We start from the raw sequence: 15,128 nt of genomic DNA on the forward strand, positions 1-15,128 counted from the left end.
ATTTTAATTTTAAAAATAAACCTAAATTATATAGATAAAAAAAAGGTTAAATCAAATGATGTAGGCAGATAGCTAGTTGAGATCAATTACAAGCGTCAGCCCTGCTTCTCATTTATAGTCAGTAGTATAAGACAATTTTTTTTGGTTGGAAAATGCAACACAAAAAAAGAGAAGGTAATTAATGTAATATTTTATACTTGGCGTTAATTTACGTAAAAACAAAAACTCGAGGACGAGGAGTGTAAATTTCTGGAAGAATAGGAAAAAAGAGAGAGAAAAGGAGAACTCATGTGGCCACACTATTTAGGCAAATCTCCATTTGCTTTGGTGCTCCAGCCCTGGCTGTAGGCTCTCTCTCTATTTTTCTTTGTTTTTCCCTTTATATTATCAATAATTTCAACCCGTCGCTTCGCAATTCTGATTCGATAGGACTAGAGGCCGTGCATTCATCCAGAAAATCAGACAGATCAAAGCTCAACATTAGGGTTTCTTACCATCTTCGTGCAACTATACATACATATAGCTTGATTTATTTATATATACATATAGTTTACAAATCTTAGTTTCTTTAGACAATTTCCATGTGTGCTTTTGAATGTTATGTTCGGGTCGATCTTCGTTGCTGGTAGGCTTTGCAGGGCGTTGATCGTATTTACAATCAGGCCTAGGGTTGTTTTTGGTGTTCCTGGTTTGATCGTTTCGTCAGATATAGAAGTTTGCCAGTGAATTTGATCGAGGAGTAGTCTAGGCTTTTTGAATCGTTGAATTCTGGGAGTGATGGACAAGAAGAAGGTCGCAACTCCGCTGGTCTGTCATGGGCATTCTCGTCCTGTGGTCGATTTGTTCTACAGCCCAATTACACCAGATGGGTTTTTCCTCGTCAGTGCCAGCAAGGGTAACTGTTCAATCTCTACACAAATGCTGATTTTTTTACTTCTGACTGCATGCATTGTCCTTCGTATTGCAGATGATTACTTATCCTTGTATGCCATGGAACTCTTTTGATCATTTCTGAGTTTTTTTTTTTTTCTGAATCTTTTGAAATTTAAGTTAGAAAATGATGATGACTGTGGAAAAGTAGTATCTTATTGCTGGTAAGGAGCTTTTTGTTGAGCTTTAAACCAAAGATGCATGAAGAATTTTATTTCATAATTCAAATTTATTCATTCCCTTAAAATTGCAATTTAGAAATAAGACATTATGAATGCCCATTTTTTAAACTATCATTGAATTCTAGTAATGGAATTTGAATGGCTTTGTACAATATCTATGAATGTGTAGCCGCACGCTCAACGCACGCTTACTAGTTTGGAATAATTCAAAAGTCTAAGCTTTGGGTTGTTTGATCTGGAACAGTTCAAAAGTCTTCATGGGTCCAGCAGCAATAAGTTGTAGGATTATGACCCATCGGTCATCACACATCAGCCTTAACAAAATATGTTCTAGTAATCTGCTTGTTGCTATGAGTTAGGTCTTCAAGTTACTTATATTGTCAAAACTGTTGCTGAAGATTTCATTTATATATAGAAACAGTAACAAGAAAACAATTATAAGCCTTAATCCCACTAGACAAAGTCAAGTAAATAATTTCTATCTTGCCTACCATTTCCATACATGGTCACATCCTCTCAATGCCATGATATCCAATATCATGTTTAAGGGTTTTCCACCTAGTTTTCTTCTGCATTTCTCTATCTCTTTGTTACAAACTTTTTCGTTCTATCCACTTGCCTTTTTGGTATGTCTGTTGGTTTTCTTTTCACATGTACTAATTATCTTAATCCCGTCTTGCACATTTTATTTTCAATAATCGTGACTGTAATCTTATTATGCATAATATTGTTTGTAATTTTGTCTTCTTTTAATGGATGAATATCTATTGTAATATTTTCATTTCAGTTACATGTGTATTCTGCACATGTTAGTACTTAACTGCTTAACATTTTCCATTATAAAAAAGATTGCCTTATATCTGTTTGTTAAGTTTTTTTTTTTAATAAATTTCACTGTTGTTATGAACTTAGATTCAACCCCTATGCTTAGAAATGGAGAAACTGGAGATTGGATTGGAACCTTTGAAGGGCATAAAGGTGCAGTATGGAGTTGCTGCCTAGATACAGATGCTTTACGTGCTGCTTCTGGGTCTGCTGATTTTACTGCGTATGCAACCAAGCCTTTCCACTCATATATATATGTATATGTTCAATGATAAATAAATTCAATTACCTTATCTGCTGTAAAGTTTTGTCCATTGGGTATTGTTCTCTAGATGCTTGTGATTGTGACCTTTCATATCTATTTTTCTATAGTAACAAGCTAATGGTATCAATCTTCCAATAGAAGCATGGTTTGCATCTTTAGACTTGCCTGCTATTATTTACAAATATTGTGTCTGAATTAGTTTTTCTCATTCACAAATGTTTGCAGGAAAATATGGGATGCATTGACTGGGGATGAACTACACTCTTTTGAACACAAACACATTGTCCGTGCCTGCTCCTTTTCAGAGGTAATATAGGTTTTTGTTTTTTCCTTTGTTCTTGAGTATCAGAGTATCATTTTTATGTACTGTTTTTGGTTAGGCTTAAAAGGTAAAATGATATGGGAACCTTTCAGAAACATAAGGAGAATAGTAAAAAATAATTGGAAACATATGAAAAATGTTTGGAAGCAAAACCTAAAAACTAGACAAATGTTCATGCAAACTCGGCAATTAAAAAGTTGAACATCTTTGAAGTCTATACATTCTTCTATTCAAGTGCAAAAGGATAATTACAATATTAATGATAAAGAAAGGTTATGTTATTTTTGAAGTTCTGGAGATCCTTTCTGCAAAATATTAACATTTTTGTTTTTTTCTATATAACAAGGTTTAGTAGAAATGATGCAGAACCAACAAAACAAGAATATGATTGTATGGCTCATTAATCCTATAGGAAACCTAATTAAAATACTAAATAATGGAAACGTAATTAAAAATTAACTAGAAAAGGAGTAAACAAAAATATGCTAATTTCTATATTTGCATCTTGAATAGTAACTTCCAATATACTTCCTTCCATACCCGCCATCAAGAAGTCTAGAAATAGTAAACACTAGTGTTGTAAAAACTAGACTGAGCCAGCTGGTCAAACCAGGAAAACCATTAACTGGTCTTTTGTTCCGTCTGGTCAAGTAGAAAAAGCCGGCTGGTTTTTAGTTGAACCAAGCGATTGAGCAGGTGAACTGGACAACCCATCTCAGTTCAACTGCCCCTTCCCCCAAATGAAAAACCTACCCTCTTCAACAGGCCACACAATCTCACCAGATCCATATTCTATAATGCCAAACAAATTGAAGAAGCCACCCTGATAATCAGTCTTCATGCTGCTGCTGGATGGCTGATGCCTTTGATATTTTCTCTCTCTCTCTCTCAACACCTTTTGTATTCCATCCATTTCCTATTAAAAAGCGCTTCACTAGGTTTATAATTTTATATAAAATATACTATCTTGTTTGTATACCAACTTTTATGGGGCTGTCTTTACTTTTGATTTTTACATGATTTTTATTTTGTATCATAATTTTTAAAATTAGTGATAATACTTCTATTATTTTTGAATTTCAGATGTGCGATATTTTTATTAAATTCTATTTTTAAGATAATTGAATACCTAGAACTAACAAGTAAATTTGGTAACAACAATATGTTTACTTCTCAAAACAACCACAATATGGTATTAATATTTTTCTTAAAAATTTTTAGATCATAGGTTTAATTATTATATATTTATTTATTTGATAAAAATACATTCCAGTTTGACCCTGGTTTGACCATTGGCCCTTAACTGTCTCCCCTTCTCTCTTCAATACCCAGTGCGGTTTTTAAAACACTGGTAAATAGTCATAAATAAAAGGTTTAAATAGCTAATTAGGAACATGCTTGTAAAAAAATCTAGATTCAGGTGAATAGTGAGAACGGAGAAAGAGTGCTCCAGTGAATAGGATTTATGACAAGATGGTAAATCAATGGGACAAATGTCTTCAGAAATATCTGTACCATTTGGCTATTTACCTCTCCTTTGACATAAGCTTTAGATTGCATTTGTTCTTTTATATTTTCTTTTAATATAAAGTACATAAGAAATAAATGTAGTTATATATTTATAACGAGCATCAATGTATGTGTTGGAATTTTTTATATAGGTTTTTTGTGAGTTTTCATAGGATTCACTATTTTTCATTTGAAAATATTGTAATTTTGTTTTTGTACTATTCTTTTTATCTCTTCCATTAAAATATATATTCTCTTTTTTGCACTATCTGCTTTCTAACATTTGTATGAGTTTTTTTGTTTATTCTCAAGTAAAATATATAGTTCACAAGAGCTAATTTAGACCGTAGTTGATGCACGTGGCTTGTCGGAAGGCATCTTGTATTAGTTATGAAGAGGTAGAGTGAAAAATGGTAGTGTTGGAACAAGAACTATCCCATGTGCACACATCTCCCCCCCCCCCCCCCCCCCCTCCCCCTTTTCCGTTTCTCTTTCCTTGTTCTATTCAGAATTGGTAGGTTTCTTCCTAGTATTTTTCTTGTATGGTAATCTTATTGTATGGAAGCATTTTGATCCTTGTGTGTCGATCTATCAACTACCAAGTAGAAACTTGTCAGAAAGTACCTTGTTCTATTCAGAATTGGTAGGTTTCTTCCTAGTATTTTTCTTGTATGGTAATCTTATTGTATGGAAGCATTTTGATCCTTGTGTGTCGATCTATCAACTACCAAGTAGGAACTTGTCAGAAAGTAGGTCTAATCCACTATAACGTAAGATGTATGTGTCAGATACAAGCATAGTTGTCAAAAGCACAAGCCTCAGGCACATGAGGGAACACATTTATTCAAATTTCTTATAAAATAATTACACTATTCTTTTCAATATTACCTTCAAGGAGGTAGATACAAACTTATAAAATCATAAATGACAAATAGCCAACCCTATAGTAACAAGTAATATTATTGCAAAAAACAATTAGTTTCTTCTAATTGCAAAAGAGATTAGAGGAAAGAAAAAAATTATAGCTGAACACACTGCAAAAAACAATTATAGGAAAACAATTAGTTTCTTCTAATTTTTTTTGCAATTAGAAGAAAGAAAAAAAATTAAAGCAGAACACACAGAAAAAAATAATTACAACAAAGAATTAATTTCCTCTAAATTGCAAAAGCAATAAAATAAAAATGAAGCAGGATACAGAGGTGAGTAGTTCTTCACTGAGTAAATGTCACTGCCAAAGGATCTCGGGGAGTGGGAGATCCGACGGACTCCAGTTTACACCACTAAGTTCGCCTCTCATTGATATACAAGAATAAGCAATCAAATCCACAAGAAATAAGATGTAAGAGGATAAATGGACAAGAAATAGGGTTTTAATACACTCAAATATATGAGGCATGCACCTTGCATCGTGTGCCTGGGCAGCGGCTCAAGCATGGTGCTGCGCCTCAGTGGTGATGAGGCACACAGACTCACACCTAGGCTCGCTTGAGATGATCTTTGACAACTATGGATACAAGTGGCATAAAAAGGCATCAGTCTCTGTAATAATGCTTTAAATTTTCTTTTTCTTTCATTTTGATCCTATTTTGAAAGTTATTCTGGTCAGTTTATCCCTGCCCTCAAATCCTTTTTTACCTTTTTTATTTTTACTTTCTCAATGCAAGAACTTTCTTTGGTTGATTGCTGCTTCTTTTGCTTTCCTATATCTTGCTATTTCTTCCTATAGTTTCAAACTGTTGTAAACTACTTTGCTGTTATCATTGCTTTTTTTTTTTCCTTCTTTTTTTTTTCTATTACTATTATAAAATTACAGAGTGTATCTAAGCCTTTCTCACTGGGTTATATTTGTGTCTGGGATGGAAATCACTAATAAATCCTTGGCCAAAAAATGTGTAGGCCTTTCTATTTCATTGTTATTAGACTAGACTTAACAGAATGAATTTAAATAAATTGTTTCATTATCATTCAGGATATGCATCTCTTACTTACTGGTGGTGTTGAGAAAATACTTCGTATCTTTGATTTAAATCGACCAGATGCACCTCCAAGAGAAGTTGACAAATCTCCTGGTTCAGTAAGAACCGTCGAATGGCTCCACAGTGATCAGACTATACTCAGTTCGTGCACTGATACTGGGGGTGTGAGGTATGCAATTGATGTTATTATGTCTACATTTGTTGCTACTGTCACATTTGGCTTTTCCTTGTTAATTATTTGTACTGTGTGCACTCATATTTCTTTCTTTCTTCTTTTTGCCTAGTGTGTACTCACATTTCTTGATTGAATACAAAATAACAATGGTATTTTGTGCAAGACAGTTCAGTATTTGGTGTGTGTTCTATTGCTTAAGATGCTAAGATGCAATACTTGCAGAGAATGATTAGCAAATTGATCTTGTTTTTTTGGTGTCTTAGATTTGATCGGTACTTAAGGCCAAAGCCAAAGACAAAGCCTGAGGTGCTTTTATCCATCACTTGCTGAATCCTAAAAGGAGAGTGATTTGCAGTGCCTTCAACACTCTTCAGGTGTAGCAGGCAATATATTGCGGTAGCCAAACTTGTTTTGGTGCCTCTCTTGCTTTAGGAAAATCTGTGGGCACATTTTATGTGTTTTGGCAGTCGTTAGCAGTTCTCTAGAAAATTCTAATTCCTTAGGAGTGGAGTTTTGACAGGAAAAAACAACAAAATTGGTCATCATATTCTGATGTAATCTAGGGCTATTTCTTTTCATTTTTTATATTTACACGTTGACCAATACTAATGGAGTTTATTTTGATTATTTAATTTAATTTAGCCTATAGTGTGGTTGTACACACCCATTTATTGGTCATATGATTACCACGTGATCCCTTAAAAATAAATTATACATGTTCTAATAGGTGTGAGACACGTAAGCTTATTTAACCCTAACCCCGTCAATTATTCTGTATCCAATGGTTAAAAGAAACCTACAGTTGTTTCTGTTCTCTCCCCCTCCTCCCCTCCCCTCTCCCCCTCTTGTGCTTCATTGCCTATGTATTCTTCTTCTCTTCCCTTCTCTCTTCTTCCCTTTCTTTTATTTCCTCTTCTGAATGGCTCTTGTAGTTACTGCAGTGGTTTCAGCCACTGCAACTGCTGCACATCTCTTTTTTCCTTTACTTGTCGACTCTTGTTCCTTTCCTGATCTAAATCTTATCCTGCTGCCACTTTTACTGAAGCAGCCTCATTCTTCCTTTTGCCAAGTCCTTGAGTTCTTTTCTATCCACTGCTTTTAGTTATCTATATTTGGTGTCTGTATGTTACTAGTACAGCATTTTTTCCCATTTGAAAAATGCTTTGAACCTTGATTTAGTAATTAATTGAGTTTTCATTTCAATGGTGGTTATCTACATGTCTGGAAAATTATTTGGGCTTTAAGACCTTGTTTTTTCTTTTTTTCACCAAGTAAAATAAGAGTTTTTCTATTTAACTGAGGATGATTGCTAGTTGAACTTTAGGCAACTTATACTTATTCTGTCTAGTTCTCTATTATCCGTTGGTTGCAGCCATTTAGACCTAGAATTGCAACATAGCCTTACTAGCATTTCTTAAATGACTGGTCTGAAGAAAACATAGACTACTCTATATTATGTTGGATTTTGAATAGTTGAAGTCAAATTCAAATTAGAGATATCTTAGCTTATACTTAGTGAGTTTACTAGCCTACCCTATTGTACCACTTCTTAGGATATATGGGTATAATTCTAATAGTAATCTATACAAGTCTATCACTTGTTGTGTTACTGATTCTGTTGCCCAAGCCCATTCCATATGCTTATCTGCATTTCAGGTAATAGATCTTGAGAACTTTGGGTTGCTTATTAGTTTTACAGAAAATGTTGTAAAACAATAGTGATTTGGAGACATGATTTGGTAGCAGAAATTTGTAGCTTTGTGTCATGACCCAAGGAATAATAGAAGGGCATCATTGTAATAAGGTTGCAATGGTTTGTTAGGATATTTTTACAAGTTGTTAGAGCACATGGGTGCTGTTAGGATGTTGTTAGAAATTAGTTAACTAGCTACTATAAGAGGAGAGGATATGCTTGAATTGATTAATGAAATTCTCAATATCTCTCCATTCTCCCTCTCATTTCTCTTAACTTTCTCCCTAATTCTATTCAATCTCCCCCTTCATTTCTTCTCTGTTCTTCCCCAAATTCCTTCCAATTCCTTCTAAGACCCTAGCTCAATCCTAGGGTCATGACACTTTGTTCTGTTTATATGGCTTGTTCTGTTTGTTTGGGAGTTTGTGGTACAGAAGAAGTCATTACTTCTCTGGGTCGGATTAAAAGACTTATAATCAATGATATTAGCAGTATCCTTTCCCTTTATTAGTATTGCAATTTTGGTTCAGCAGTTGTAGAGTCTATATTATAAAACAAGCATGTTTCCTTGCCCAGTTGTTTAGTGTTGATGATTTCTGTGGATAGTAAATGTGGATCTATACCCTAACCCTTGATTCAGTTTTTCCTTTTAGCTGAAAGGTAAATTGACATGTAAACCTTCTGGAATTGTTTATATATATATATATTGTGAATCAGATGGTATTTGAGTAGGGCGGTCACTTCAAATGCAGAAGTATATGGGTGGACTGGACTGTGTTACAAGACCAAGTCAAAGGACTTCAGAAGTGTACTTAATAAGGGGTTTCTACATTTTCAATAATAGTTGTTAGGAGGTGAAAGATGAGTTTCTGAAGGCATTTATGTACACGATATCCTGTTTTCAGAGGATGTCAAAATTTTGCGGACATTCTATGTAGAAGGGCACTATTGTCCATAAGGTAATGGCACCTATTGAAGATAAGATGCATGAGATTCAATTAAGATGGCTTTTACATGTGAGAAGAAAGCAAGCTGGTAGAATATGAGAAATTTGTAGCAAAAGAGGTAGAGGAAAATAAAAGAAAACTTGGTAGAATACTCTTAAACATGGCATAGGGTATAATGGTCTTATAGAAGATATGGCCATGGATAGAAATAATTAGAGAGTTAGAACTTTTGTAGCCGTTGCCTCCTAGTAGGATTAAGGCTTGTGATGTTATTGTTGTATTAGACGTAGAAGGGATTTAAACTGACAAAATAGTGGGTCTTCTTGGCTATGAGGTGGAGTATTTCTGAGGCTTTCGTAGATTGTAGAAACTATAATGTTTATTCTTGGCTTCCTTCCTCCCTCGTGTAGAAAGCTGCCATGGAGAAATTGTTGCCACAAGGGTATATTAGATGTCTGGAAGTTGTATAATTTGTTGCATGTGCAAAAAATACGGGGAGCCTGCAGTTCATCTCCTCATTTTATGGTTGGATTTCTGTGGCTGATAATGCTAGGCATTTTTGGTTTTCTATGGGTTTTTCTAAGATGTATGGTGGGCTTATTGTTTGTTGGAAAGAGTAGCACCTGACTTTTGGCACCATTATGTTTGATGTGGATCATTTGGGATGAGACAGCTGGAGAACTCTCAAGATACAGACAACCTATAGTTTTGTACCAGAAGCATCTCCTTGCTAATATTACTTATAAGAAAAGTAGATTAGTGTTTATGCAATTTTCTTCTCTTTAATTTAAACTCCTTATTTTTTTCAGTTGTTTGGACGAACTTTATTAGTTGACTAGAAATCGTACATGCTAAAAGTTGCAAGGTCAAATGGAGCAACGTAAGTAGCCAAGTGATTGAGTCCCATGCACTATAGAGAACCTTGACCTGTGCAAAAACCTCTGTTGCATGGAGATGTCAAAATGGTGACGTTTAGGTGTTTTCGAAACGTTTCTTGGACCAAAATGCCAATAAGCACCCCAAAAAAAACATTTTTGGACCATTTCGCAATATTGGAAACGCTTTTCCTGTCCTGACATCCATGTTGGAGATGGAAGAAATTTTATCCCTAACTGAAAAATTATTTGCTGCCCCATGATAACTGAAAACTTTAGCCCTAAATCTGTTCTTCCTTCTTCATTTTGCGAAAACCTAAATGCTCTACCGTCATCGTCCTTCTATCTTCTCGACCTTTTGCCGCTGTTGTCCTTCGGTCTTCTAGATCTTCTGCTGTTCCGTTGTTCCATCTGCCACTGTCATCCTTTCGTCCATCTTCAACTGGCGACTACAACTCCATGCTCTTCGATCAATGACTAGTAACCGACAACCGTCTATCTTCTCATCTGTATGTATATATATTCTTGTTCCTAACTCTTTATGTGTGTGTATATATATATATATATTCTGCAAATGTATACATAGAGAAAGAAAATGAGGCTGAAGTAGAAGAACTTTTATATATTCTGCAAATGTATACATAGAGAAAGAAAATGAGGCTGAAGTAGAAGAACTTTCATAAATTGTATTGTGTTTGATTATTTTCTTCTTTTGGATTTATTGTTTGTTTTTAATTATTAAGTCACGATTCATGGATAATAGAATTTGTGTTTATATGTCCTGGAATGAATGATGGAACTTTTGTTTATGTTTGATTGCATAACTATTTTTTTTTTATAATTTTCTATATTAAAAATTACATTTACAAAAAGGCCCCTATATTTTTTATTTATGTGTTTCTCCCATGTTTTCATTTTCTATTTTTTTGGAAATGCTGTTTTTCCGTTTCCTTTTAGTATCATATTCGTTTTCTGTTTTCATTTCTTTGCAACCTAGGCAAAAACCATTCAGAAAACAAGTCAAGTCCTCAAGGAGTTGGTTTTCTTTTATTTTCCTGTGAGGAGAGCCACAGTATTCCTCTGGGATGGCAAGGATAACCGATAACCATTATGAGATGGTATCAGACACATCCTTGCATCAACCTGATTATTTGCCTGTGGAGCTGTCCTGATCGGTTAGGTCTGGGCAATTACATACTCCATGCCACCATCTTGAGGAGTTTACATTTGTGTGCTATATATGTATGTATCAGTGAGACACTGTAGTTAGGGATTAAATTGCTGGGCAGCATAAACCAACATCTCCTTCTGAAACTCATATATAGAGAGATCCTTACACCTAGTTATTTATGCAACACATGCGGTGTTCACTAGATAAAATTGTCCTTCCCCCTTGTTATGGTGCTAATAAGTCATTGCAAAAGGCTTACACTTTGTCTGCTGCTTCTGTAGCACCTGCAAAGAATTTGGCTTTGTGCAATGACACATTCCAGCCACAGAATCTAAGGAAATTCAGGAACCAAGCTTCTAGTTCTGATCTTTCTTTTAGCCTTGCACTTTGTATTCTGACATTAACCATTTTACTTCTGACATTGTTTACTTGAATCTTAAATGCATGAGTGTGCTAATATCTATTGGTTACTGTCACACCATACCCATTTAGTCTCCTGATTTACATGGTTATTCTCTATAGGTTATGGGACTTGAGAACTGAGAAAATTGTCCGAACTCTTGAGACACAGTCCCCTGTTACCAGTGCTGAAGTGAGTCAGGATGGCCGCTATATAACTACTGCAGATGGATCCACTGTTAAGTTTTGGGATGCAAATCAGTAAGAGTATTTAACTGTATTCTTATCCTCTCCTCATTCAAAATAATCTGCATGAATAGTTCATGATATTTGTCACTTGTTCATTCCCAGTTTTGGATTGGTGAAAAACTATAACATGGCCTGCAATGTTGAATCGGCTTCATTGGAGCCAAAGCATGGTAATAAGTTCGTTGCTGGAGGAGAAGACTTGTGGATTCATGTTTTTGACTTCCACACTGGAGAAGAGATTGGTAGGTGTCCCTGAACTAATATTTGCTTCCAGGAAACAAAGAAATTATCTTCGAGGGATTATAATGGTGTGGTACCTGATCTAAGATTGGTTTTGTCTGCTACCGTGAAATATTATTAGAGGCGCCATCATCATTCTCGGTTCAGCATCCAGCTGATATAATAGATCCAGCTGATATAATAGTAGACATCACAATGATTATTATTGCCTTTTCAACCTGCATTTGCAATTTTTCTAGGGTAAATTATATGAAACCCCCCTGCACTTAGGGTCATGTGCAACTTATCCTCATGTGCTTTCGATTGCATCAAAAAACCTCCTTACACTTTCAAAATATTGCAATCAGTCACAATTTGTTGTCATTTTATATAATTTTGTATAATAATCTATATACAAAATACATAATTCTACATACATAATTTCAATATATCAAAAAAATACAAAATTTTGCATTAATTAACCAGTAAATTGCATAAAATTATGTAAAATAACAACAAATTGTGGCTAATTGCAACATTTTGAAAGTGTAAGGGTGTTTTTTGGTGCAATCGAAAGTATGGGGGGTAAGTTGCACATGATCCTAAGTGCAGGGGGATTTTATATAATTTATCTATTTTTTTATTATTATTAACACCTTGATTCACAATTAAATGACCTTACATTTTATATAATTTGGTTTCATGGCCGTATGGGGCCACAAATCTTAGAAAACCTGGACCTGGAAGAAGTTTGCATGTGGATGACCAAGTATGATTCTTTTCCAAGACCCTGGCCCCCAGCCTCTTACCAGTTATGCTTCACTGATTCTTTGTGCCTTCATCCCCTGACCTCAATTTGTTGTCCATGCCGTAATCTTGCAATCAGCCTATCAAGTCCCTGTTATCATTGATATAAGATTAAGCAGCATATTATGTGACTCTTAAGATCTTTGAGGTTGACTGTGATTAATTAATCAATTATGTGTTGCTACAGGGTGCAATAAGGGTCACCATGGTCCAGTCCACTGTGTGCGGTTCTCACCTGGAGGGGAGTCCTATGCATCAGGATCAGAAGATGGAACTATTCGAATATGGCAGACTGGTTCTTTGGCGAATAGCGAGAATGGTATACAGGGAAATGAGCAGACTGGAAAATTGGAGGTTGCAGCTGATGAAGTTAGCCGAAAGATGGAGAACGTCCATATTGCCAGAGAAGGGAAGGCTGGAAAGAGAGAAAAGGCAGCAGATTCCTGATTATGAATGTGGGATGGGGTAAACTTTCTGCCATATTTGGGGAGGGGTGAGTATATGTCTGTGATGTGAATTTTTTTTTTTTTTTTTTTTTTTTAGGGATTGTCTCCTCTTTCTGTATTAATATGAAGTTTCTTAAATCTCTCTCTCTCATATTTTCTTCAACTTGGTGGTTTCTATTTTGTTCCCTGGGAAGCCTCTTGTTACCAGGATGCTCGTAACAAAGAAATGCAGAATACTTTAGAGAGGTTGATGGTGATTGTATATCTTACAGGAACGTACTTAATGCAGTGGAGAGATTAGGGCCAAGAATTCAAGTTCGAAGGTCACAGCATTTGCTTCTTACATGGACTTGTACTTAGCTTATGTTTTTGGGCTGCACAAAGGGGCAAGTATGGAAGTTGGAGGGAGGGACATCTAAAGGATCACCCCTGACCCACCTATAAAGTTTAGGCCTCTACAGCTCTTGTTGCCCTTTTAAGACGAAATTGACAATACACTTGGCTACATATTTTAGTGGCAAAATTATAAGTTCCTTCTCATTCTAATCTAAGCTAAGCTATTCTTACGCATGACAAATGGCCCATTATTAGACACTCAAAAGTGGTCATAATGGGAATGGAGGAATCAAACACACGACCAACCTCCTGGCCTACCAAGCTGTCATTTGTTTATGACTTTAGTTTATGTGGACAGGTCAATAAATTGGGCATCCTGAAATGGCGATCCATTCCAGGGCGTTCTCAGGTTTTTAATTAATTGGTTTTGGTTCATTTTCTATAAGAAAAATATGCTTGATATTTAGGGTACATTAAAATGTACATGGTACTTGTCAAACATAATCTCTAATCTTATTGTGAAAATCATGTTCTTTTTATCTCCTCGTTAATTAATCCAATGGCTTATATAACCTGCAACGAGTTTTAATGATCTCATTATTTATCTTACAAGGATTAACTTGAAAATGAACTCACTCACTCACTCCTGGTTTGGTTTCTTAATTAATAGTTCCATACCTTACAGGCAAACACAGTCATCTTTTTACATCATTGAGTTTTTGCAATCAACCTCAACAATTGGCTATAATATCATTCGACTATCAAACACTAGAACTAGAAATTCTAAAAATACCCCAATCCAATCTCGGCTAACAGTTGATTGTTCATATGACAATCGATCTCTTGGGGATATTAGAATGGCCCCAGTTGAGGAGGTAACAATGGACTATGGACTTGCCACTTGAATTTATGGGCCTTTTTTTAGAACATCCTTCCTTGGTCAATCCAGAAGAGTCAGCTGCCAAGCCAAGGCTACGTGGCCTTTTCTTGTCACCTTTATGTGGGTCGATTTGGTATCATCTAAGTTAAGACATCATTGTTTGTTTCAAACACGCCACCATCATTCCAAGTAGTCCCACTAACCGCATCACAATGATCTACCTATCTACCCATACATACATACATACATACATACAATAAATATCATCTCAAAATATTTACATTCCAAATTACCAACACTTTTTTAGGTGAATTTCAAAATATGCTCTAACCATGTCATCTTAGTTGGTTACAAGTAATTAGATGGAAAAATCAACCATTATTTATAGCATGATATTTATTCTTACTTTTAGATGGAGGTATTTCAAATAATATATATCATCTAAAATTTAAAATTTAATTATTTATATAACTATCTTGAGAATTTCAAATTTATTCATTCTAATATAAATATAGATATATATATACATACATGTAAATGTATTTGTATTATATATATATATATATGTATACATATAATATACTAGAGGAGTGATCATGTTATACACGTGTAAGAAAAAATTAAATGAAAGTTAAATTACTCATGTATGATAGTAATAATTTATTTTTTAAAGTAACATTTTAAATAAAACGAGTCTTCACATGATGGTAAAGTTATTTTAAAAATTTTGTTACTGATTAGATATTATGAATTTAAATCTTGTTAATGTATTTAATTTTTACTTTTTAAATTAAACACATGAAGGGTATGGTGTTGGGATTACCAAATCTTATCAATAGAGTGTTTTTAAAAATATTTTTTTATGTATTTTGTTTACAAAAAAAAATTAATTATATTATCAAGATTTGAACTCGTGATT

The 15,128-nt window shown here is 34.6% G+C and overlaps 1 protein-coding gene across 2 annotated transcripts; it reads left to right on the forward strand.

Moving 5' to 3' along the window:
- The first annotated feature begins 295 nt into the window (after positions 1-295).
- LOC127790785 (uncharacterized) lies at positions 296-13,539 on the forward strand. Of its 2 annotated transcripts, XM_052320465.1 has the most exons (8): positions 296-895; positions 2,025-2,160; positions 2,428-2,509; positions 6,006-6,181; positions 11,396-11,533; positions 11,624-11,763; positions 12,735-13,040; positions 13,266-13,539. In XM_052320465.1, the coding sequence occupies exons 1-7, from the start codon at positions 778-780 to the stop codon at positions 12,992-12,994; spliced, it is 1,050 nt and encodes a 349-aa protein (XP_052176425.1). In that variant the 5' UTR covers positions 296-777; the 3' UTR covers positions 12,995-13,040; positions 13,266-13,539. The 2 variants fall into 2 exon arrangements, with proteins under 2 accessions (XP_052176425.1, XP_052176424.1); XM_052320464.1 differs by lacking the exon at positions 13,266-13,539 and having other exon boundaries at positions 12,735-13,181.
- The last annotated feature ends 1,589 nt before the right edge of the window (positions 13,540-15,128 follow it).

This window comes from Diospyros lotus, chromosome 14, assembly GCF_014633365.1.
Source record: "Diospyros lotus cultivar Yz01 chromosome 14, ASM1463336v1, whole genome shotgun sequence".
NCBI lineage: Eukaryota > Viridiplantae > Streptophyta > Magnoliopsida > Ericales > Ebenaceae > Diospyros > Diospyros lotus.